Source organism: Podarcis muralis, chromosome 5 (genome assembly GCF_964188315.1).
Source record: "Podarcis muralis chromosome 5, rPodMur119.hap1.1, whole genome shotgun sequence".
Lineage (NCBI taxonomy): Eukaryota > Metazoa > Chordata > Lepidosauria > Squamata > Lacertidae > Podarcis > Podarcis muralis.
The window spans coordinates 78709639-78732380 of record NC_135659.1 but is presented as its reverse complement, the minus strand read 5'-3'; the positions used below and the strand labels follow the sequence as shown (position 1 = coordinate 78732380).

The 22742-nt window shown below is 43.3% G+C and overlaps 1 protein-coding gene across 4 annotated transcripts in view; it reads right to left on the bottom strand.

Annotated features, from left to right (window-relative positions):
* SRC (SRC proto-oncogene, non-receptor tyrosine kinase) overlaps positions 1–22742 on the bottom strand; it is a 97938-nt gene that overhangs the window by 15870 nt on the left and 59326 nt on the right. The window contains exons 3-7 of one of the 4 annotated variants that reach the window (XM_028735022.2): positions 19767–20012; positions 19055–19154; positions 5938–5973; positions 4591–4689; positions 2046–2149 (exon numbers count right to left, since the gene is read on the bottom strand). In XM_028735022.2, the coding sequence (XP_028590855.1) occupies positions 2046–2149; positions 4591–4689; positions 5938–5973; positions 19055–19154; positions 19767–20004 (577 nt within the window). In that variant the 5' untranslated portion in view covers positions 20005–20012. Of the gene's footprint in view, positions 1–2045; positions 2150–4590; positions 4690–5937; positions 5974–16208; positions 16227–19054; positions 19155–19766; positions 20013–22742 lie in introns of all 4 variants that reach the window. The other 3 variants (XM_028735024.2, XM_028735025.2, XM_028735026.2) reach the window with 3 other exon arrangements.

Here is a 22742-nt window from a genome sequence, read left to right as displayed (position 1 = left end):
ACATCTGGTCCAGAGGGTTGGGGGGGCCCTCCAGAGCAGATGGGAACCCCCTCTGGAGGCTGGGGGGAGGGAGAAAAGAAACTGAAGCTTCTGTTGTGCAAATGAATTTCCTTAGAGAGTGATCCCTGTTAGGAAGACAAATACCTAGCTAGGTACCAAAGACATCCTGGCCACATTGGCTGTTGCTTTTGTCCTCAATGGAATCACCACCATCCCATTCCTTCTGCTCTGTGGCTAGCCACAGAGTGTCTCGCACATCACACATTATTTGTATTTCAGCTCCCAACTTTAGTTACAGGCAAAAACATCTACAACATAATAAACCACCAGGTTACAGAGGTTGCATGAGCAAAACTTTCTATGCAGAGATAATTGGCAACAGCACCAGATACCCAGATTCTGAAGTGAGAAAAAGCTGAACTCTGCAACCTGCATGAATTATTCAAATTAAGCATGCTTTTCCTTATTTTGTTTATGTTTTTATGCTTCTACTAGTCATGAGGAGGAGCTAGGGATCATGCACAGCACCAAGGCCTTCCTCCAACACCTGAAAATCTTATTTAGCCTTTTCTCCAGCTTACACAACTGAAGAGGCACTGCTTGCCCGTTCTCAAATCTATTCTCACATCCATGAGAACTAGAAGTTAGTTTCCTGGGCTGATCGCACACAAGGATTTTGTATATATGGCATTGGAGATAATTTCAGAGAAGAGCAGAGAAATCTTGAGTTCAATATATTGAACAGAATGTGGCTGGCAGACATTCTGTCACTGCTGAAGTAACCACACCTACTATATCTCCAGTGCCTCTCTCCTCACTCTAATAAATATCTGACCTGTTCACAGCAATGATGCTTGATCCCTCCATGTGCTTATGCCCGTCTTGACATGCCAGTCACATAGGACAGAAATGGGAAGAGCAGGGCAAAGGACATCCACAGCTAAACTCTGCTCGCATGGCTTTTATTTCTGGCACGCGTGTGTTGCTACCACCAACTGGTTCCTACAATGCCACTCACACCCAAGCACAAACTTCATTAAACCGCTCCTATAAACGCAACAACAAACTGCCCCTGGCAGCAAGGATAGGAGGGAACTGCAGAGTTCCTTGTTGCCATTGGTTACCCAGCTATTCCCAGCTCAGTGACCCAGTTTCAGCACCCTTCCTTTGTAAAGAGGACAGGCACAGGACCAGAATCTCTGTTTACGTTAGATATTTAAATCCCATCCAGTTCTCCACCAATCAAATCAGAACAGGGCAGGAGTCAGAGAGAGTACTGCTTGGCTGATAGAACAGACTATGGATAGCATACAAGGAGAGAGGGTGAGGAGGGGAACATGGACATAGCAATAACACACACTCTTGGGTTAAGATACCTGGTATTAAGAGTCTTGGGCCAGAACGAAAAAGGACCAGGGGGCTGTACAAGCTCTAGGGCTCCAGAATTGAAAACTTCCAATGCTGTAAACTTCCAATCCATAATTAAAAGTGAGTCCATGCACATTTGTGGCAGCTATAATGTTGAACTGCCAGCTTTACTCACCAATTATCATTGCTTGTTATTATCATAGTTAAGTATCTCAAGATAAGAGCCCAGCTGGGGCAAGTTCATACTAGCACTCTGAACTTTCCCCAAGTAGTTTCAGCAGCCCAAGGCCGTCCATATCCTTGTGTCTGTAGGCCCCTCCTCACCCTCCCTTTGCAGCAGAAATACCTGCCCTTGGAAGCAGTTCTTTAGTGCATCTCTGATTGAGTCAAGACGCACACCCAGAATGGCGACTAGCCCAGAAACACACTTCATTGATCATCTGAGGCCACCTAATTCTTACACCTGCTAAAGTAAGTCTTTTGGGCTTTACTTCCCAATTTAAATTCGGAAAGAAAGAATGCACTTCGGCTGTCAGAAGTTTAGGAAGCAGTCTTTTAAGAACATGGAAAACCCAATACTGTCCCGGATGCAAGGGAAGTGAGCTCTGAACACCAGCTTGTTCTCATAGAAACTGCTATTTCGAGAGATGTTAACTTTCTTAATATATTGCCATTACCTTTTGTTGTCTCACTTTCTCTTGCCAAGAATGTCCCCCGGGGATTCTCTGGATTGAGTAGTAACCGTTCTGACTCTCGGCGGGTTATCTTGCCAAAATACCACCTACAATAGTGGAATACACATGAGCATGGGAGAGATCCCATTTTGCCAAGTTCTTCCAGTCACTGTTAACTTTTTTAAATACTGAAGGATCAATCTTCTTATTAGCTCACAGCTTCTACATGGCAAGTGCCTGGGCCAAGGGTTTTTGACCAACAGGAAGCAACACTACACACTTTTCTTCTGAATGTTTGAACTGAAGTGCTAAGCCCTCATACTTTGGGTCAAGAGCTTGAAAATAGGGCTCTATAAAATATAAGAATAATTATGACCTCCCCAGGAATACCTTGCAACTCTGAAATTAATTAGTAGGTTCAGGACAGACAAAAAAAAAAAGGGGGGGGCAACAATGCATAACCCATATGTGAAAAATCACTGTCATAAGATGTGATGAAAACCACTGACTCACTTGGCTTTAAAAGAGTATTTTAGACAAATTCATGGAGTATAAAGGCTACAATTCCTATTTCCAATGTTCAAGTATGAATGTCATTGCTTATGTTACCAAAATAGCACTGCCCACAAACAAAAGAGGTATTGGTAGGGAAGGTTTGTAGAAGTAACGTATCATTGGGAACGGGGGGAGAAACTAAATGGGGGAACCAAAAAATGTGCAAATAAGGATTAAGTACAGTCAATATAAAATGCTGACTGACTGTTGGGGGGAAAACTGGAAAACGCAGGTTGTGGGAGAATAAGATTGCAGTTTTCTGGAGGAAGGCACTGGATAGGAACACTCCACACACTGCTTGTGGGTTTCCCAGAAGCCTCTGACTAGCCTCTTCCAAAAAAACAATACTAAAATAGATGGACATTTGTTCTGATCCAGCAGAGCTCTTTTTACGTTCTTACATAAATCACTTATCCTAGGATAAAAGGCGACATTCTGAAATGCACTAAATTTTGCCAAGGGCTGCTAGATTCTCAACTCCTTAAAGCCTGATAAATATGTGAACGCCAAGGCTGAAGGAAGCTCATGTGTTTTCATGCCAGGAAAATATTGTCCTAATCCATGGTCCTGTGAGAGGCATCTATGGGTCAGACCAGGCCTCAGAAGTGTTGAATACTCATTCTACAGTGTTTCTCTAAGAAGGGCCTGATCATCTGCAGCTCCTTTTGTACACACTGTTTCTTACACGGGGGTAATATCAGTGGGGGGGGGGGGAGAAAGCATTTTGTATGAAGGAGTTCTCATTTACAGACTTTTATTCCATCTACAGATATTAAGTTAGATCACTGGAAAGTCAGGGGTTCGTCACCACAGTTTCCTAGATTCTCCTTGCCACAAAAGCTGCAATGTGAAAAACAAAAACTGTTCCAAGCAGACACTTCACCAAAATGTCATCCGAGGATTGAAGAAACAGGCCACAAAGTCGGGAGGTGTTTCAAAATCCTGTGAAATTTTCCTGGACAGTGTGCAAAAATGTTGAAGATTCTGAACCCATTCTAAGAAGCACACCAATGTCATGGTAGCACTCATACATAAACGCTTATTCCACTCTAATGATCAAATGGTAACCTCCATGTATAGGTAACAAACCATTGAGCAAGCTCATATTTTTTTTATGGTCATAAACATTTCTGTCAAAACTGCCCAGAAGTTCAAAAATTTAGTACCTCCTAGTGAGGTGGAAATATCCAGTAGTGCACTATCCAAAAGTGACTTAGTTGGAAAGCAAACTTCAGTAATAAATAAACTGGATAGCTTCAGTAGGTACATGCAGGACATTAGGAACTGTACATCATAAACAGAACTGGATGGTATGAAAGGTTCACTGAGGGCAGGGCTAGGGGACCTGTCACCCTCTAGAGGTGGTTGGACTCTAGCTCCCATTATCCTCAGCCAGCATGGTCAATGGTGAGGGATGATGGGAGTTGTAGTCAAACAACATCTTGAAGGCCAGAAGTTCCCCAAGCCAGGTGTAGGGAGTGAGAAACACATAGTAAACAGTTCACGAATGGTTAGGTCTCTCTCTGAGAGATGCATGTGATTTATACAATTATTGACATTATTTTTTTGAGATATTGTGGTATTCGCTAGTGTGTTTTTCCCCACAGTGTTTTTCAAAAATGGCGCTGAACATCTAATAGGAAGGCAAGACTAATCATATCTTAAAAGCCAGCAAGTTAGCCATACACGTCACTCAATTACTCCACTCTTGACCACTGAAAGCTGTATGAGTGAACTGATTCAACCTCAGAGCATTGTGTCCAAAGTGATACGAGAATTCTAGATACAGTGTTCAGTCTGAGACCACTCTTCCACACAGCAACTAAAGGATAAATACATGTGTGAACTATCCTACTGACACAAAATCAGGAATTATCTGGGGAAATGAGGGGTGCCCCTGACCGTTATGGCTAGAAGGCTTGGGTTAGAAGCTAGAAGGCCTGGGCAGAAGCATTGCACTGTTTATCAAAACTATCTAAAATATTTCAATTACTCTTCAGCCTGGATGGAGTCTGAGGGTGCAACATAGTTACTGGGGATGTAGCCTTTCTGGCCAGTTGTGAGCGAGTGAGCCAGCCACCAATCTCCTTCCCTGCAAAACACAAAACAAAGAAATATATCAATGAAGACAAAATAGGTCAAATTACCTTCACAACTCACTGGCATCCCAAGACTTCCCCGTTGATTCCAATCCAGCTCCTCTTGACCCCACTGCTTAGACTAGGGTTTGTCAAACTGTATACTTGTGGCCTACTCTATGTTTGCTTGTGGGTCAGAATTCTGCAACCCCTTCGTGGATGGTGAAACTCGACAAAGAAGTTGGTAGTAACCAACAGTTGTGTGTGTGTGTGTGTGTGTGTGTGTGTGTGTGTGTGTGTGTACACATATATGAAGGTACTTCTTGAACAATCTTGTCCCTCCCCTCGAAGCTAATCAGTAGGTAATCCCTTTGCTTTTCCAGAAGGTATAAGAGAAAGCAACATTAAACGTACAGAAAATACATAGAGTTTATGAAATGTTGTTATTATTTATGTTATTTATGTTAAGCCATTTATATCCCACCTTTCTGAATAAAAATTCTGCCAAGGTGGCTTAAGCATACATTGATTCAAATTTGGTAGGGCTGCTGGGAGCCAAATCTAATTTGCACTAGAGATGCTTGAGGAATTCAGCCTTTGCGAATTCCTGCACAAATAACTTGGGGTCAATCTGCAGGTTGGAATTTTGCTATTCGTTGTATTTTGCACTTCTCCAAAAGTTGCAACACTGTTCTTGAACATGTACATGTCTCAAAATACACTTTTAAATATCTATATTCTTTCAAAATACATTTACATATGTATTAAAATGCATACTTAAATAAATATTGAGAGGATTTTTTTAAAAAAAATTTAAAAATCAGATTAATGTGGAAATGAATCAGAATGGAATTACAGGTGAAACCATGCAAAAAGGGACACAGACCAAAATAGACAGAAGTGCCCATCCCTAGCTTGCAGAACATGGATTGGCCATCCTGGCTTAGACAAAAAGAAGAGGATGTTGATTAAATAAAAACCTATTCACCCAACGAAAACAGTTTTGCATGATTTATGTGATATATTCCAATCAAACAATGCAGGATTTCTTTGCAGCGAGCTCTTCAACCCATGACTGGAGTGCCGGTAATGAGGATAACTCAAGCAAATAAGGTGGTCTCCATAGCAACTGAACTGTGTCATTATCTGAGATTCCACAGCTGGCACCTTATTAGTTTGGTTAAATGACAAATAACACAAGATCCTTTTAAATAAGGAATTTCCTTACTTAAAAAGGCATGTCAAGTACCCATTGAAAATACCTTTGGAGCCATTTGAATCTGAACCAAATCTGGCTGCTGCATGAAGCATTGGAAGTCCAAGAAAGCAGGGTTGGGAATGGGGAGGAAATAGGCACACAAAAACAAAACAAAACAAAAAAAGAAAAATTGTGATAATAAAAAGGGAACACACAGCTCAAAAGCAAAAGTTGTTTTTAAAAAACGCACAAGAGCATAAAGCAATACTAGGAACATAACATTAGAGTACATACATGCAGCCCAGGGGTGGTGGTGGGAGAGAATAAGAAATGAAGGAGAAACTATATCCTAGTAAAGGACACAAACATGCTGCATCTGAAGTCGGTAGACAAAATGCTACTTGGTTGGATAAGCTAAACTATGCAGAATAGGTAAGGCAATGTAGTCTGGGGATTATGCAATCTTCTGAGTTGCACAGAACTCCTCCATCAAGCAGAAATGTAAAGGCAAAGAAATGTGAAACACACATTTAACAAACTTAGCTTTAGTCGCTCTCAATAGCTTTAGTCATGGGCATAGCCAAGGGGGGGGAGGGGAGGCAGCTGCTCCCCAATCAAATAAATAAATAAAAATACTTAACTAACTGACCAATTGTGTTGCAGATAGCTTGGTTCTGCGTCTCCCCCCCCCCCCCAACATTGATTCTGCTTCCCCCTTCCCATCCAACATAAATCCTGGCTATGCCCACGGGTTTAGCACAGGCATAATGGGCTGCTCTCTTAACAGTTTGGAGATCAGAAGCCAGTTGTGATCTCCTGCGCTCCCCTCACCACAGGCAAATTGCACCCCTCCTACCTAACATATCAACAGCAACATTAACTAACATTAAGGTATGTGTCTTCCAAGGGTTCAGTCCTCCCTACGAGGCTGAGACCACTTTATAGGGAATTAATAATTTTCTTATTTCACAAGAAGGGGTGGAGCCAATGCACAATTCTAAAGCCTGCTCCAAATTTTTTAACCATGGTTGTAAGATTGAGGCCATTATGTCTATTAACCAACTGCTTATTGGAAAAGGATATAGAAGAGATCAGAACCGAGTAAAACATGATGTAAGGAAATGTATCTTACTTTGCAATTCTACTTGCAGCCTAGGATTCGCTGGGCACACATGTTCATACCATGCTGGGTTTTATCCAACTACATTATACTTGCAGTAAGCAAGTATAGAAATCAATGGACCTAAGTAAGTCATATCTGTTCTGAGCAATGGCTACAACCCAGTGACTTCAGAAGCAGCGAGCTCAGGCTCTTACAGAAATTGTAGCTAGCAAGACTTGATTGAGAGGATGTTCAAAGCCACACTCCATCACTCTACCAAATTATGTAAAGCTGCTGTCTCTCCTAGAAGAAACTAAGTCATGCCAAACTGCAGAAGTGCTGAATTCTGAATGGCTTATTGTGGATTTAGGAAAGCAGAATAAGTGCAATACCCACACAGGAATTTAATACACCAAATATGTTCTGGGCCCAGTAGTGTCAGGTAAGAAATCTGAGTTTCCAAGCAGTCTCTATCTGCATCCCACACAGGACATAGCACTGTAAATGCAATATATCCAGGGGCAAAGGAGGTCAGAGGGTGAAGAATGCAGGCAGGACTACTCCCCCCCCCATCCCAATCCCCAGGCTTGCATTCTTCTTTTCTGTGCTAAAATGACTAAGCCCCAAAGCACTCCTGGAATGTCCAGGTGGCTTGGAATGTCTTTATCTTGCAGAATTACACAGAGACTGCCACTGGCAAGGAGGCAGCGGGTGGGAAATAGTTAGTCTAACTCTCCAAAATGCCTGGGAACGGATAAAACTGTACTCTCCAGTCAAGTGCCAACCTAATGTTTCTTCCTCCATAGGTTTCTGGATTTTACTGACTCCCCTGTCATGGAGTTAACTTTCTAAACAAAAGGAAAAATCTTCCCCACGTCCTGAGAAGGTATAGGAAGGATTATATATAACCTCGAAAACAAGCCACATTATGCATCACCATCAAAAGACAATCAAATGCTATTCCTCACATTCTCTCACAGGTTTTTAAGAAGCATGAAGGAAGCTCCGCAAAGTGAGCAACGTCTGAAACTTGGACACATCCTATGACACTGAGTTGGACCACTGACCTATCTAGCAGCCAGCAACTGGCAGCAGCTTTCTCAAGGTCTAGTAGACAACTCCAGAAAAACTAGTTTGAGGGAGCCAAGTGGTGGCAAAGACAATTTTTATGCTAGCTATTTTATCACACTTTAATGGCCACCTGCAGTTCGCTCCAGGTTTGTTATATCTGCAACATGATATGCAATTGGCATGAGTTTGCCTGGCATCATCCATACTCAGGGGCACATGGAATTGTACTGGTGCAGGATCCTTGACACAGTGCTCATGTTCACCTAGTTGAATAGGAACAAATTTCTAGCTTCCAGTGTCCATTGGAAATTATAAAGGAACCTATCCCCCCCCCACACCTATATATTGGATTAATGCAACTGAAAATCAGACTGGTGAAATCATGGCACCAGCCTGGCCAACACAGCTACCATGAGGAAATGGGACAACAATACTCATTGCAACATGCACAGGTGACATCACTACTTCATTATCATAGGGGGAGGATGTGTGAAATAGTTCCTCTCCTCTGCAAAAACATAAAATTGCCCCATCACAGAAAACAAAATTGGTTCACATGACGACGCCAACCTTAAGCAATAAGGCAGCAGGTGACTGATTAAAGCGTAGCAAATAGTTTAGCGTTTATTATCTCTGTATGGGCTCTTGGATACCCCATAAGGGGGAAAGGGCAGGTTTTTGTTTACAACACTATAAAGCACTGTTTGTGTTTTATATATGGGGCTATCATTTGGTTTTTCTGCCTCTGGCACTAAAAGCCATCTTTTTCATGCAAACACCCTGCCCCACCCACATGTGCAAATGAGTTGGTAAAGCCAGATGTGCATGCCACAGAGAACTGCAAGGATCAATGCACATCAATGCTGTTTTAAATGATTCCCTGCAGAATCATGTAACACAGAGTGGTGTACACAGAAGTAACCAACAAGGGGAGCTATTTAAAATGCTGCCTACACAGTGGGTGCACACCAACTTAATGTCTCAGTTCAGCAGGTTGTTTGATGGGAGATTCACAGTACTACGGATAGAAGCACAGTATGTAATCTGTGTATCAGGAAGATACCTCACCATGGAGAAGTTATATAAAACAATGGATTCAAGGTTACATCAATGCCCAAATGTTTGTTTGGGTTGGTAAACCTGCATGCGATAAACTTTCCCACCTACGTTGGGAGAATGGGTTGATAGCAGGCTTTTAGACAGAGGGGTCTTCTAAACCTCAGGCATGTTCCATCAGCACACCTGACACCTGCAGTCCCAACATGAACTGAACAGAAGTTAGTCCCTGGTGCAGATTTATACTAAATGGGGAAAGTGACAATACCCCCCCCCCCAAAAAAAAATATCAGAGACCAAGGGCACATTCTAGCCAGGCAGAAACACTCAATGATCATGCAAAGTAGGAATGGTGAAAGATGGCCTGGGCAAACAGGTGTGGCTGGTGAGGGTTTGTGTCTTGGAGAGGCTCAGACAGATAAGCCTGGGGATTGCATTTTGGCCTTAAGGTGCCCCATCTCTCTGCTACCTGAAGGGTTGGAGGGGGAAACTCCTTATTCCTAGTGATTACATATTTTCTCACAATAGATTACCCAGCTATTGCCCAGAATGCAGACCATTATGTAAAGGGGGGGAGCCTTATGTTGATATTGTTTATGTAACTTGTCCAAATTTTATTTGCTGTTAACAAACTGATTTATTAATTGTGACAATGCTTCAGTTACTGTTTTCAGCCTTGTAGTGCCAGCACACTGAAACTGGATCCATTCCTATGGGAAGGAATACTTGGTTTGGAATGACAGGCAAAATAAGACAGTATGCCAGCCCATTAAAAAGGGCTCCAAGATATCCCCCCCCCCCCCTCACACACATGGCTGATACCCAAGAGAATTATTGTAATTGGGGCAGAAGTGGGAAGAATGCCAGAGAACAGTGAGAATGTTATTCACTCAAGAAAGAGACTGTAAGAGGCAGCCTGAATATTAGAAATGAGTGATGCTCCCTTCTGTCCTCCTGTGATATTTTGCTGTCCCTGTTTAATTTGCTGTGACCACAAGGGAAAACGGAGCTTTTCGTTCTTAACCCCTGCAATTTCTTCCAAGGCAGTCCTGAGAGAGACCTTCTGAAGATTATAAACTTTTCAGAACAACCTTCCAGATGAGTGAATAACTAAGCAGAGACACAAATTGTGAAGGATAAATCTTCCTGGTTTGGAGCCTGGCAAGACTTGGGTTCAAAGCTCTGTTCAGCCCCTATGAAAAGCGGGTGGCTCTCAACAAGCTGGTCTCTCTCTCTCTCCCTCTCAGCTTAACCTACCTATACGAGAGGCTGCCTCAACCCCTGCCTTCACAGCTGGGGAATCTTTGCTTGGAATCGATTTTACTGTACACCACTTAAATAAATGGTTTGAAGCGGCCTAAGCAAACAGAGTTGTTGGGAGGATAAAAGGGGTAAGATAAAAATAGGAAGATATGCCACATTGCCCTGAGCTGATTGGAGGAAGAGTAAATAAGTGTGGAAGGAGTGGGGGGTTTACAAGGCTACAAAGCAAACCCTTTCAGCGCAAAAACTCTCTCCTCATCACTGGCGACTCCACCTTGGATTCCTCAACACTCCCAGGGGCAGAGCTTTCTCTGAGTGGTGCCTTCCCCAAAGAATGCTCTGCCAACTGAAGTCTATTTATTGTTTCCAGAGGCTAGTAACATGATAACACTGTACATGAAGGGCTATCACAAAGAAGAGAGCAGAGGCTTGTTCTCTGTTGCTTCAGAGGGCAGGAGTAGATCCAGTGGGCTTAAGTTAGAGAGGGGTAGAATTTGACTGAAAAGTAAAGGGAAAGGACAAGCAGTTTGGCAAGGGAACTAATTACCCAAGGGGTCGGTGGGCTCTCCCACCCTGGAGGTCTTCAAGCAGAGCCTGTCAACTGTCTGCTGAAGGTGCTCTAAGGTAGCCTTCGCCAAGCTGGGGTCCTCCAGATGTTTTTGGCTACAACTCCCATCAGCCCCAGCCAGGACTCATAGGCAAAGGGCACAAAGTTGGCTAATACTGCTCTGTCCACCCCTGCATAAAGGAGGGGGTTGACTTGATGGCTTATGAGACTGCCCTGCAATTCTTGAAGGGAAGGTGGCTTCTGCAAGCAGTGCAACTCTTAAGCAGATTCTCCCCTCACCACTGCCTCCCCCTGACAGAACCATAACAGCAAATAGGGTGAAGTGTAAAGAATGTGCATTTAGACCCATTCTATCCCTGAAGTGTCCCAGTTAAAAATACAAACATTGGATGTATGGCCATAACCTAGGGTTGCCATATTTCAAAAAGTGAAAATCCAGGTTTCCCCAGACATTCCCCAGGAAATGTCGCTTGGATGCCATTTCCAACAGCCGAATCCCGGCTATGTCTAGGAAATTCGAGACGTATGGCAACTCTACCATAACCCCCACAACTAGGTTTATAGAGCCACACAGGCTAATGAAGTCCAAAAACAGTGAGTTCTGGGCATGTTTGGGGCATGTTTGAATACAAACATTCCTAGGTGCATAGTAGTATATCAGGTGAGTGGAACTAATATCAGGCTGGCCTTGACAGAGGGACAATTTATTATACAGTGGTACCTCTGGATATGAACGGGATCCATTCCAGAGCCCTGTTCGCATTCAGAAGCAAACATATCTAGCGATGGCATGTCTGGGCACGCACGCGTCGCTTTTCGCCGCTTCTGCGCATGTGCGTGATGTCATTTTTTAGCATCTGCGCATGCGCAGGCGGCAAAACCCAGAAGCAACGCACTCCCTTACTTCCAGGTTGCCGCGGAGCGCAACTCAAATGCGCTCAACCTGAAGCACATTCAACCCGAGGTACTAGATCTGCAGGCTAAAGTCACCAGAAGTATGCCTGGCTAGCTGTTAATATGGCACTATTTCCACATAGTGCACAGCCAGAAAGCATCTAAACGCTGCTATGCAGTGATGCACGAGCTACCACTTCTAAAATAGCAGGTACTCTTCACCCAGGCTCTGTTTCTTAAACTGTGTAAAACAGAAGGAAGATAATGAGGTGCAAATGAGGAAGAGGAAGCTGCAAAAGGAAAAATCCAAGTAGAAGGAAAGCCCCAAGTTCCCCGTCCTGATTAATGTCACAGGGAAGTACAGCTTGAGCAAGCACATGCCAGGAAAATCCATTGTAAGTAGGGAGATCATGCTATCTTCTCATCTTTGGGTGTCGGAATACTAATAACCACTCCCAATCTGGTGACTGCTTCAGAAGTTCCCCAGGGTATATGTGCTTCCCCATCCACTTCAGAGGAAGGACATGCCAGCTCCTATGAAAGGGCTACAGATAGACCTCTCCATTGGAATGAATGGGGAAACCCAGAGTCAACTTCTGCCTGGGTCAATTTAATCCACACACTGCAAATCCATTGCTTGGGAAACCTCAATGAATTTTAAGACAGAATGTTTATTAAGATAAAACTTTTTTTCCAGAGGCAAGCTGCTAGGTCAAGGCACTGCATGAGGCTGCTTTCTTTCGAAAGACATAAGCAACAAATTGAACGATTAGATCTTCTGGATCTATCTTGTACGGTACTAAGCGATTATCTATGTTCATCTCTCTTTCAAGTAAAGGTATCCACTTCTACTAAAGGCAGTCAAAAATGGCTTCCTCTCCTCTGCATACCTCTGGCTCAGGTGGGGCGGGCAACTACAGCCACAGTTATGGAATTATATGGCTGGGTCAGCACAACCTGCAAAATGCAGTGTGTGTCTCTCAGAAACTTCCTCCCCTCGCAACATGTTGCTAGGCAGAAGGCCAGGCACCTTAGCTATTCAAAAGATTGCAGTACATTACTGCTACAGTATCTCTGTGAGAAACACGCTCTTATCCCAAACTCCAACAGTGAAGCGATATTGGATATTGTGAAATACATAGCTTGAGACTCGTTTCTCCTCTGCATGCTTCAGTACAAAGCCTTTAAAAAACCACCTCATCTTCCTCTGAGAGCCATTCTGTTCTCAGCATTATTTATACCAGAGGCAGTTGTGAAGCTGCCAGCGTTTACAATATTGTATTTAGTTCATTTGAAGCGAAAGAATGCACACTTGCTTTGTACCTGGAAAGTATGCCAAATAGCCAAAGACCAGAGCTTTCAGTATTCAAAAATGTCTATTTTTGTTTCTGCTGTTTAAAAAAATAAGGAAAATATTTAGGTTAGAAATACTTACCTGCAGAATTTAAGTTTGGATATCAGCAATACTTACGTTTTTTTATAGTGAGAAGTTCAAGGAAGCAAACCTGTTCAAGGATAGTTCTACAACAATGGGCAGGCAAGCGGTTGCCATTTTGGCAGAGCTGGCCAAGACATCATGATAATTTGGCCATACCAAATGGCACTCCTCTTTTTAACACAGTTCACAGTCCACCCAGATGCTATCCAGTGGAAGACCCATTTTTGTGATAGGGAGAGCTAGGCAGCAGCACTAATGTGCTTTCGTGTAACTCCTTTTGGCAGGTCTTGGTGGACAGATCCATCTCTCTCACTCTGCCAGCCTAAATGGTGCTTTAAAAGCTGCCATCTGGTTTTGCCACATGGAAGTTCTATTCTTGCAATCTGAATGAAACGACTGATGCCCCACATGCATAAGCTGAGCCACTTCTGACCACTGTGCCGAAACAGTAGGAGTGGCTGTAAGCCACCATAACATGGAGGACCTCTATTGGGATACTTCCATTCATAAGCTGCAGGGGTTCATTATATCACCATGTGCAAGCACCTGACTCTACACTATCTGATGTATCCCTGAAATGTGGAGGCTAGTGGTGGTTGCTCGGTGGTACCAAGAAGAACATTTTCTAAAACTCTGCACACACTCAAACAATTTTTTGCTACTTCATATGTTCAAAGCCTAAGCCCTTGACAATGAAAATAAGTTCCAGCACTCTGACCTGGTCCAAATAAAAGTCCTCAAGTCAGGGCTCCAAAGAAGAAGAACATCATGCAGAGCTTCATTTCCTTTGCACCATCACAGGATTGTTTTAAAAGCCACAAATAGATTATTAAAACATTAATATTGCAATAGAAACTTTAGCTCCAAACGTTTACTGGCCTGACCTTGACTAAGAAAACTACTTGCCTTAGAACTTAAGAAACGTTGTAGAGGAAAACAAGGGAGAAGTCAGAACCACTTGACTTGTGCAGAGCATATATTTTGGCCGGGCCAAACAGCAAGGTCTCAGAAAAACAGCTGTTTCTAGGTCTTAAGGTTCAACAGGTATATAATGCTTGCTGGCTACCCCTGCATGGGTAAATGTGTTTAGACCAAATATAAAATCCTTCTGCTGCAGCATTTTCTCACCTCCTGTCATGAACTTCACGAATGCATATTGCATTCAGAGGCTAGTAACATGAAGTTGGGTCAGCGAAAAGAATCTCAACAGCAGATGTGCAGAACAGAAAGAGGAATGCACCCTTTGTCACCTTCATTTCCCCATGAGATAGAGAGAGAGAGAGAAAAAAACTTGCAGACTTATCTGCCTATATCCCATTACAGTTGATTTAAACAGACTAGGTATGTGTGGGATTATAGCCCTAGGCAAGTAAGCAATGAATGGGAGAAGAGATAAATGAAATCATATAAGAGCTGGAATAATAAGCTTAAATGAATGGTGCTTTCACACTCATAATCTTTGCTAGCTGGATACAGCCAGCTCCGTTGACAACACAGGCAGTTCCTTCCCTGTATCACCACAATTCAACCAATAGTCCGTAGTGCACCATTATTTTTCTCGAACTCATCTGAATCTGAGTTATTTGGACATCTAGGGGGCCACAGGAGTCCCACTCCTGTTCCAATTCCTCCATGGTTTATTGTGCATTCAAGTGGCGTGACATCTACTCGTCTCCTTCCCAAGTTGCAATTGTCCCTCACAGGAAGAATGTCTACCCACATGGTTACAAGCAGAACAGTAAGAAGTCTGGGATATACCTACATGATTTTAATGTTCTTCAGAGGAGGCAGAGCCAGCTTTATGTACTCAGTTCTTATTAAAGCATATGCAAACTTTACTCAAGTAAGGCATATGGTACTACTAGTGGGCCCCATTTCCCCCTATGAATTGAAAATTGCTGATGGTCTTGTTGAACCACTTAACTGTTTTGTTTGCCTGTTGTAGCAATTGTCATCTGCTGTGCAACATGCTGTATGATTTTTAATTGTCTTTTTACTGCTTCTTTTATTTCTTATGTTGTATTTTATCGTATTTATTGAATTTGCATTCCAAAGTAAAATGCAATATAACAAAAGAGGCAGTCAAAACGCAATCAAAAATCAAAATCAATATGTAATGTGGACATGTAACAGACCCCCTGAATGAAGCTCATGGACTGCTGGTAGTGCACAGACCGCAGTCTGGAAACCCCTGAGCTACTGGACAACTCATACAAAGGTACAGTGGTGCCCCGCAAGACGAATGCCTCGCAAGACGAAAAACCCGCTAGACGAAAGGGTTTTCCGTTTCGGAGGCGCTTCGCAAGACGAATTTCCCTATGGGCTTGCTTCGCAAGATGAAAACGTCTTGCGAGTCTCGCCATTTCCCCCCCGCTTCCCCCCCTTTTTCAAAGCCTTTAATAGCCGCTAAGCCGCTAAATCGCTAATAGCGCTAATCCTCTTAGCCACTAATGGGGTTGCTTCACAAGACGAAAAAACCGCTAGACGAAGAGAATCGCGGAACGGATTCTTTTTGTCTTGCGAGGCACCACTGTACTTAATGATGCCTGTTTATGTTGCCCAGAACTCTGATTTTTCTCCTGTTAGAAGGTTGATCACCATGACTAAGAATTTATCCAACTCAGACACCTCCGCTCCCCACATACCAGTTGGAAACAAAAAATAATAATGCATACATAACACTCCAAAATCTAAAATTCAGTTGAAACAACACCTCTAGAATATATCATCTGCTTGGTTACAAAAGTAAAAATGCTCAAAACCAATGTTAAAACCCCTGAGTCTGCAAATGAGAAGAACCATAAGGACTTTAAACTTAATGCATAACATTGCTCTCCCTCCCAGCCCCAAAGTGCAACCCACCCAATCCTTTCCCCCATAGTTTAGACATCAAAGATCAGGTTAGCTTTTATAGCTTATGCCAATCAAATAGAAGATACACACCTGACATCCACCTTTCTCCTAAATGAAAGCATGAGGAGCAGGATATAAGAGAGAAAGAGACAGGGCTTAGATTAAAAGAAATGCAGTTTTGAGATGCTTTTCAAAATGGGAAAGATGCATACACAAGTGCTAATAGCCATAATACTGTGGTGTTCAAAATGTATTCCTAGGAACTCTGGTGTTCCTAAAAAGCTTATCAGTGGTTCCCCAATAAGAACATATATTGAGGCAGAAAACTAGCCAGTGCCCTGCATGAACTAACCACCTCAAGTTTCTCTGAATACACAGAGGTTTCTTGGTGCACAAATGGATATGGGGATCAATGTAGAACATTTCTAACTGCCACCCTTTCCAGTGATTCTGTGATAGTAACAGGACAGCCAACAGCTTCTAGTCCTCAAGACGGGTTTTTCCACTGAATGTGAAACAGTGAACTTGCAACATTCCATTCGCCAAGCCACAAACATTTCAAGTTATGATTTGAAGAGTGCAGGAACTCAATTCTGCTCACTCTAGAAGACTCCAGTCATCTCTTTAATTGAGGGAACAACTACAGGTGTCAAAATGACTTGTAGCTTTAGGTTGGCTAGGACTTGCCGATCAGAAGGTTGGCGGTTCGAATCCCCGCGACTGGGTGAGCTCCCATTGCTTGGTCCCTGCTGGTCCCTGCTCCTGCCCACCTAGCAGTTCGAAAGCACATCAAAGTGCAAGTAGATAAATAGGCACCACTCCAGCAGGAAGGTAAATGGCGTTTCCGTGTGCTGCTCTGGTTCACCAGAAGCGGCTTAGTCATGCTGGCCACATGACCCGGAAGCTATACGCCGGCTCCCTCAGCCAATAAAGCGAGATGAGCGCCGCAACCCCAGTCGGCCACGACTAGACCTAACAGTCAGGGGTCCCTTTACCTTTACTCCTCTCCATATGAAAACTGCTGTATTGGAACAACCCAAAAGGTCCAGACCTATGTCTCTTAATGGGTTCCACAGGAAAGTTCACAAGTAGTTTATGATGATTAACCATCTCCCACATACTGTTTGTCCCCAGCATCTTGCACCAAGCCACCCATTGCCTGCTGCAGGAAAGGGCAGCAGTTTAAATAAACATACCTTTAAAAGGAATAAAATAAAATTAACTAATCACAACCTTCTCTAAAGGTCTCCCATTGTTCTGGGAGGCTTTAAGGCAGGAGTGGGAGGACTCCAGAAGGCCAGAGATGCCCAGACAGCCCACAGGGCAGAAGCAATATTTAGACAGCAGAGCAATGAGTGGAAAATGCGTTTGCTGGAAGGAAGCAGGGGGAGGGCCCAACATCTGCTATGAAGAGGCCACTTCCATCTGCCCAGTCATATGGCAATAATATCATTAATTGTTTACAATGTGCTTTTAATGTGCTAAGTGCTCTATTGTCTTCATCCCTTTCCTACCCTCCACAATGATCCTACGATGTAGGACAATACTGTCTCTCACCACCTAGGACAGAATGCAACAATTTACTCTCTTCTTTCATTAGACTGCTAAATGCTCCCAGGAAATATTCCCTCCCTCCCCCCCCCCCCCGGCTGGGTAAAAATATCTCATTGCCATGTTTGCCAGGAATCTGGACTGCTGAAAAGTTACACTTCACAATATCCCAGCTGCATAAATGACCCATGGCAGCAAGATGTAGGTGCATACACACATATGAGAATCACTCCGGAAGCCATCCCATAGATGCTCCCTCTCCTCCTTCCATGCCGCAGAAGGATGTTGCAGTCCACAGCAAAAATGCCATAGGAGTTACATGAGGAAATCAAGCAGATGTTTTACATTTGAAATCACAGTGGGATCTTAGCTGAGAATTCCGGTGCAGCCATTGTACCAACCTTGGAAATTGGGACTTGGGACTTCCTGTTACAACCCCAAACAGGCTTTGCTGTTGACTGATTGGACCTCCATGGCTTCCCAGGCATTTGCCCTCTTATCTCTACCTTTCGGTAGAAACTCAAGCTTATTCCACATGCTTAACATGCTGATCAAAGCACAAGGCTTGACCCATTTGGCGCGTGTGCCTTAGTGTGGTACACGTTGATTCCTCCTGCCTTGTTTGATGATGTTGAATAAGTGGGTCAAGGCCTAATTACACGTTACAGGGGACATGTGGCTGCCACCTCCCCTCCCCCGCTCCCCTAGCCTCCCTGGTATTATTTAGTCAAATAAGGCACGCGACCACATTAGGCACAGCATTCTCCCCACTCCCACAAGCAGCAGCCAAAGAAGCAGAGTTTATGTATGGAAAGAAAGAATGGAGGAGGAAATGTGGAGTGTGGGCAGCCACGTAATGCCCTGAAACACATAGCTGGGCTCTCAGTCCAGTGAGGACTGCTATATGCAGAGTCCTTTCTGGAGGCTGAACCCTAAAGTCATTCTGGGGCAGCACTGAAAGCAAGAAAGAAAAGGAGGATGCAAGTTTTCATTTACAGCGACTGTATGACAGCCAGTGATTCCCTGCATGTCCTGGGGAATTGAGCTGGTAGCTTATTTGAAGGGCAGAAGAGGAAATCAATATAAACCTAGGATCAGCACGGGATGCAACTTGGAACATCAGACGGTAGGACATCAAAACATGGATTTTGTCCCCCAAATGGTACCCCCTGCTCTCTAAGCCCAGGCATTTAAACTGACCCAACTTATCCTATTAACATCTAACAGAAAGAGCTGGAAACAAGAAAGCAAGAAAGGAGAAGGAAGAATTTGCCCTTTCTTATTTCCCAGCATGGGCATAGACGCTGTGCAGCACAGCGGAATAATATGTTTACTACAAAATTAAATGCATCCCTTAGCTCAGCACCTGGGCAAAAGGTACTTACGTGTTGTTGAGGATTTGGAGGCGTTCCCCTTTCTTGAAAGAAAGGTCTGATTCTGTTCGTGATTCATAGTCATAGAGGGCCACAAAGGTGGTGACTCCACCTGCAACAAGACAAGTTCAAGACTATAGCTGAACACCATTGCATATCAAATTTAGTCAGGGCTCTTGTTGTAAGAGCAACGTGTGTTGGGGAAATTAATATGTTGAAGCCCCTGGTGAGTACTTTTTACACCACGTACAATTACATGTAGGAAGGCGGGTAGCGCTGTGGGTTAAACCACAGAGCCTAGGGCTTGCCAATCAGAACGGCGTTTCCGTGCACTGCTCTGGTTCACCAGAAGTGGCTTAGTCATGCTGGCCACATGACCCAGAAGCTGTATGCCGGCTCCCTCGGCCAGTAAAGAGAGATGAGCACCGCAACCCCAGAGTCGTCCGCGACTGGACCTAATGGTCAGGGGTCCCTTTACCTTTACAATTACGTGTAAGTAGGAAGGGCAGCACTGAGGTCAATGGCCCCATCATGGAATATGAAAGTCTTAAAAAGATCCCTGTGCAAAGAGTTGTGCATGTAATGGGACTGAAGACCCTGTATTTCTAGACACACATCTACTTTGGGGAACAGAGCCTTCTTGCCACAACTCCAAAAGCATGTTCATTATACACGCTATAAAAAAGTCTGGAAAAGTTCTACTCATGGTAGGAATCATACTGACCAGCCAGAGGCCCGCAGCGCTGAGGAGAGGTAACCATATCAGATGTATTTGAGCCACCAAAGAGTTTTGGTTCTGTGGTAGTTGTTCCAAATACACGACTGGGAGTCCGATGAGTATCTGACACTGTGGTTTTGCTGGGTGTCTGGGAGGCAGAGCAACCACCATGGATATTTTCTGTGGATTCCAGACTGCGCCTCCGTTGACTGGGGTCTTTGGGTTTGCTCTTACTGCTCCCCATGATTCAAGCTACAGGAGAAGAGGACAGCAAACATGAAGCTACGGCCTGCTCTGAATGAACAAGTTCTTGGATTCAGGAAGACACAAAACATTATCTCACTTTGTAGGATTGCAAGATCAAAAACTGAACAATTAAGATTAGGCAGCTGCATTTGGAGAGGTGCACTCTGCTCTGTCAACACTGTTTCAGAACAATTAGATCTCACAACTGGCATGAGAAAATTTTCTTTGGTTGCAAACCCCACCTCTGGCACTACCCACGATGCTTTTTCTTTTTTAAAGAAGTTCGTCAACTCACTCCTTTCTAAATTTGTTGGAAGATCATTGGGGTGGAAGTTAAAAATTTTGTGGAATAAATAAGAATCCTTGGAAACAGATTGTGGAGGGGTAGACATGTTAGTCAGATGCAGCAATAACTACAGAGTCCTCCTGTTACACCTTAGTCATCACCATTATCATTACCAGATTTGTATACTGCCTTTCCATAGTTAAAACCATGATCAAGGCGGCTTACAAGATGAAAAGATCCACATAATTGCAAACATGACAAAAGTAGTAATAAACAATAAGTAAAACACACCAAAAAGTGCACAACCAAATTTAACAATTTCCAAACTAAAAATTAGAGAAACGAATTTAAAGAGGAAGAAAAAAGAATATCAGTAACACAACAAGACCCCCTAAACAATACTCCACCCAAATTAATCATTTTATTGTGGCAGGAGCTTTTTTGGGGGGGACTAGTCCACTGAAGAAGACCAAGGTCAAAATGTGTTTTTGTTCTGTGATACTTTGTGAGTTACATCTGTTCAGTTTCTTGATACTTTGGCAGCATACATTGTTGGCGTTTGCATTCTTTTGCTACTAGATCTTGGAAGATACATATTGTTTGCTTTTAATTGCAATCAGAATTCATAAAATATATTTTTATTTACCATACACATTCACATTAGTTTGTGACAATTTTTGCTCCCTTTTTTAAAAAAAAAAATCACATCTACAGTTGGTTGGGATTCGTTTCCCTTTTTGTACAGCTCAATACAATAAACCATGTAATACTCAAACATCAAATGGAGAGGGGGAATTCTGATCTTGCTCTCCACCCTCAAAGGCCTGTGCAAAGCGGTGCATCTTGACCCAGCACTGAAATGTATACAATGGCTTGGCCAGATGCACCGGTGTGTGTGTGTGTGTGTGTGTGTGTGTGTGTGTGTGTGTGTGGCTAGAAAAGCCCTCTCTCACACAGCATTTACACAGGGCAAATTTCCCATGGTGGTATGACAGCCAACAGGACCGTTCCTGCAGTTCACAAAACCTAGACAGCTCTATAAAGAAGGATTTTTAAAAAGAAGTACAGTGGTACCTTGGGTTAAGTACTTAATTCATTCTGGAGGTCCGCACTTAACCTGAAACTGTTCTTAACCTGAAGCACCACTTTAGCTAATGGGGCCTCCTGCTGCCTCCAGAGCACGATTTCTGTTTTCATCCTGAAGCAAAGTTCTTAACCTGAAGCACTATCTCTGGGTTAGCGGAGTCTGTAACCTGAAGCGTATGTAACCTGAGGTACCACTGTATTCCTCTTAGTTTATTTTAAAAGGAACAGTGAATACAAACTGGGGGTGGTGACAGAAACAAATGTTATGGTGAGCGTAACGTTTTCAAACTTGGTTGCAGAATTCTTTTTTGCCAAAGAACTCTGAGGTCAATGTGAGAGAGATAAGTTATAAGACCAATGAACCCAGCTAGACAGAGAAGACAGTTCTGTCTGGAGGATTTCAGTCAATAGAGAATGTGAGGCTCTTTATGCTTCATTACTTACACACTAGTTGGGCCGGGATCTCACTTGCTGAGTGACATGACTACATGCCAGCCCGACTGAACTAAGAGGGAGGAATTCTCACAGCAAGATTCAAAAAGATTAGACCACTTCCCTGTGTGTGAAGCGATCATCAGGAACGGATGGCAGACATTTTCCCACTTCAAGATATTAAGGTATCATGTAGCTATTGCTAACCTATTGTGAGATTTGGGAACTTTGACACTGTCATTTTCATTTAAGCTTTTCTTACGCAGAAATAAAGGCTTCCGTTAGCTCAGCATACACCACAATGATCACTTTTGTTTGATTAATCTTGGGGCAAGAAGGAGCGAGTCTAGCAAACGGTCTAAATGTACAATCCTACACACACTTCTCTGGGAATAAGCTCCGCTGAACGTAGTGGGGCAAATGTTGAATGAACACATTTGAGCTCCTTGGAGCAAGCAATTAAGTTCAACCCTCACCTCAGCCATTATCTCACTAGAGTAATCGTCTCAGATTCCCCTTCACACATTCAGTTAATGCGTGCAGAAGAGGAAAAACTGCAAAGTATAGAATGTAAGAAGAGCCTGCTGGATCAGGCCAATGGCCCATGTAGTCCAACATCCTGTTCCCACAGTGGCTGACTAGATGCCTGTGAGAAACCAGCAAGTGGGATTTGAGCACAAGACCCCTCTCCCCTCCTGTGATTTCCAGCAACTGGTACAACATCACTCAGCAACAGAGAACATACAAAGGGAGGACCCATGTTCAATTCAATAATAATAATAATAATAATAATAATAATAATAATAATAATAATTTATTATTTATACCCCACCCATCTGGCTGGGTTTTGCCACTCTGGGCGGCTTCCAACAAAACACTAAAATACAATAACCTATTAAACATTAAAGCTTCCCCAAACAACAGTAAATAAT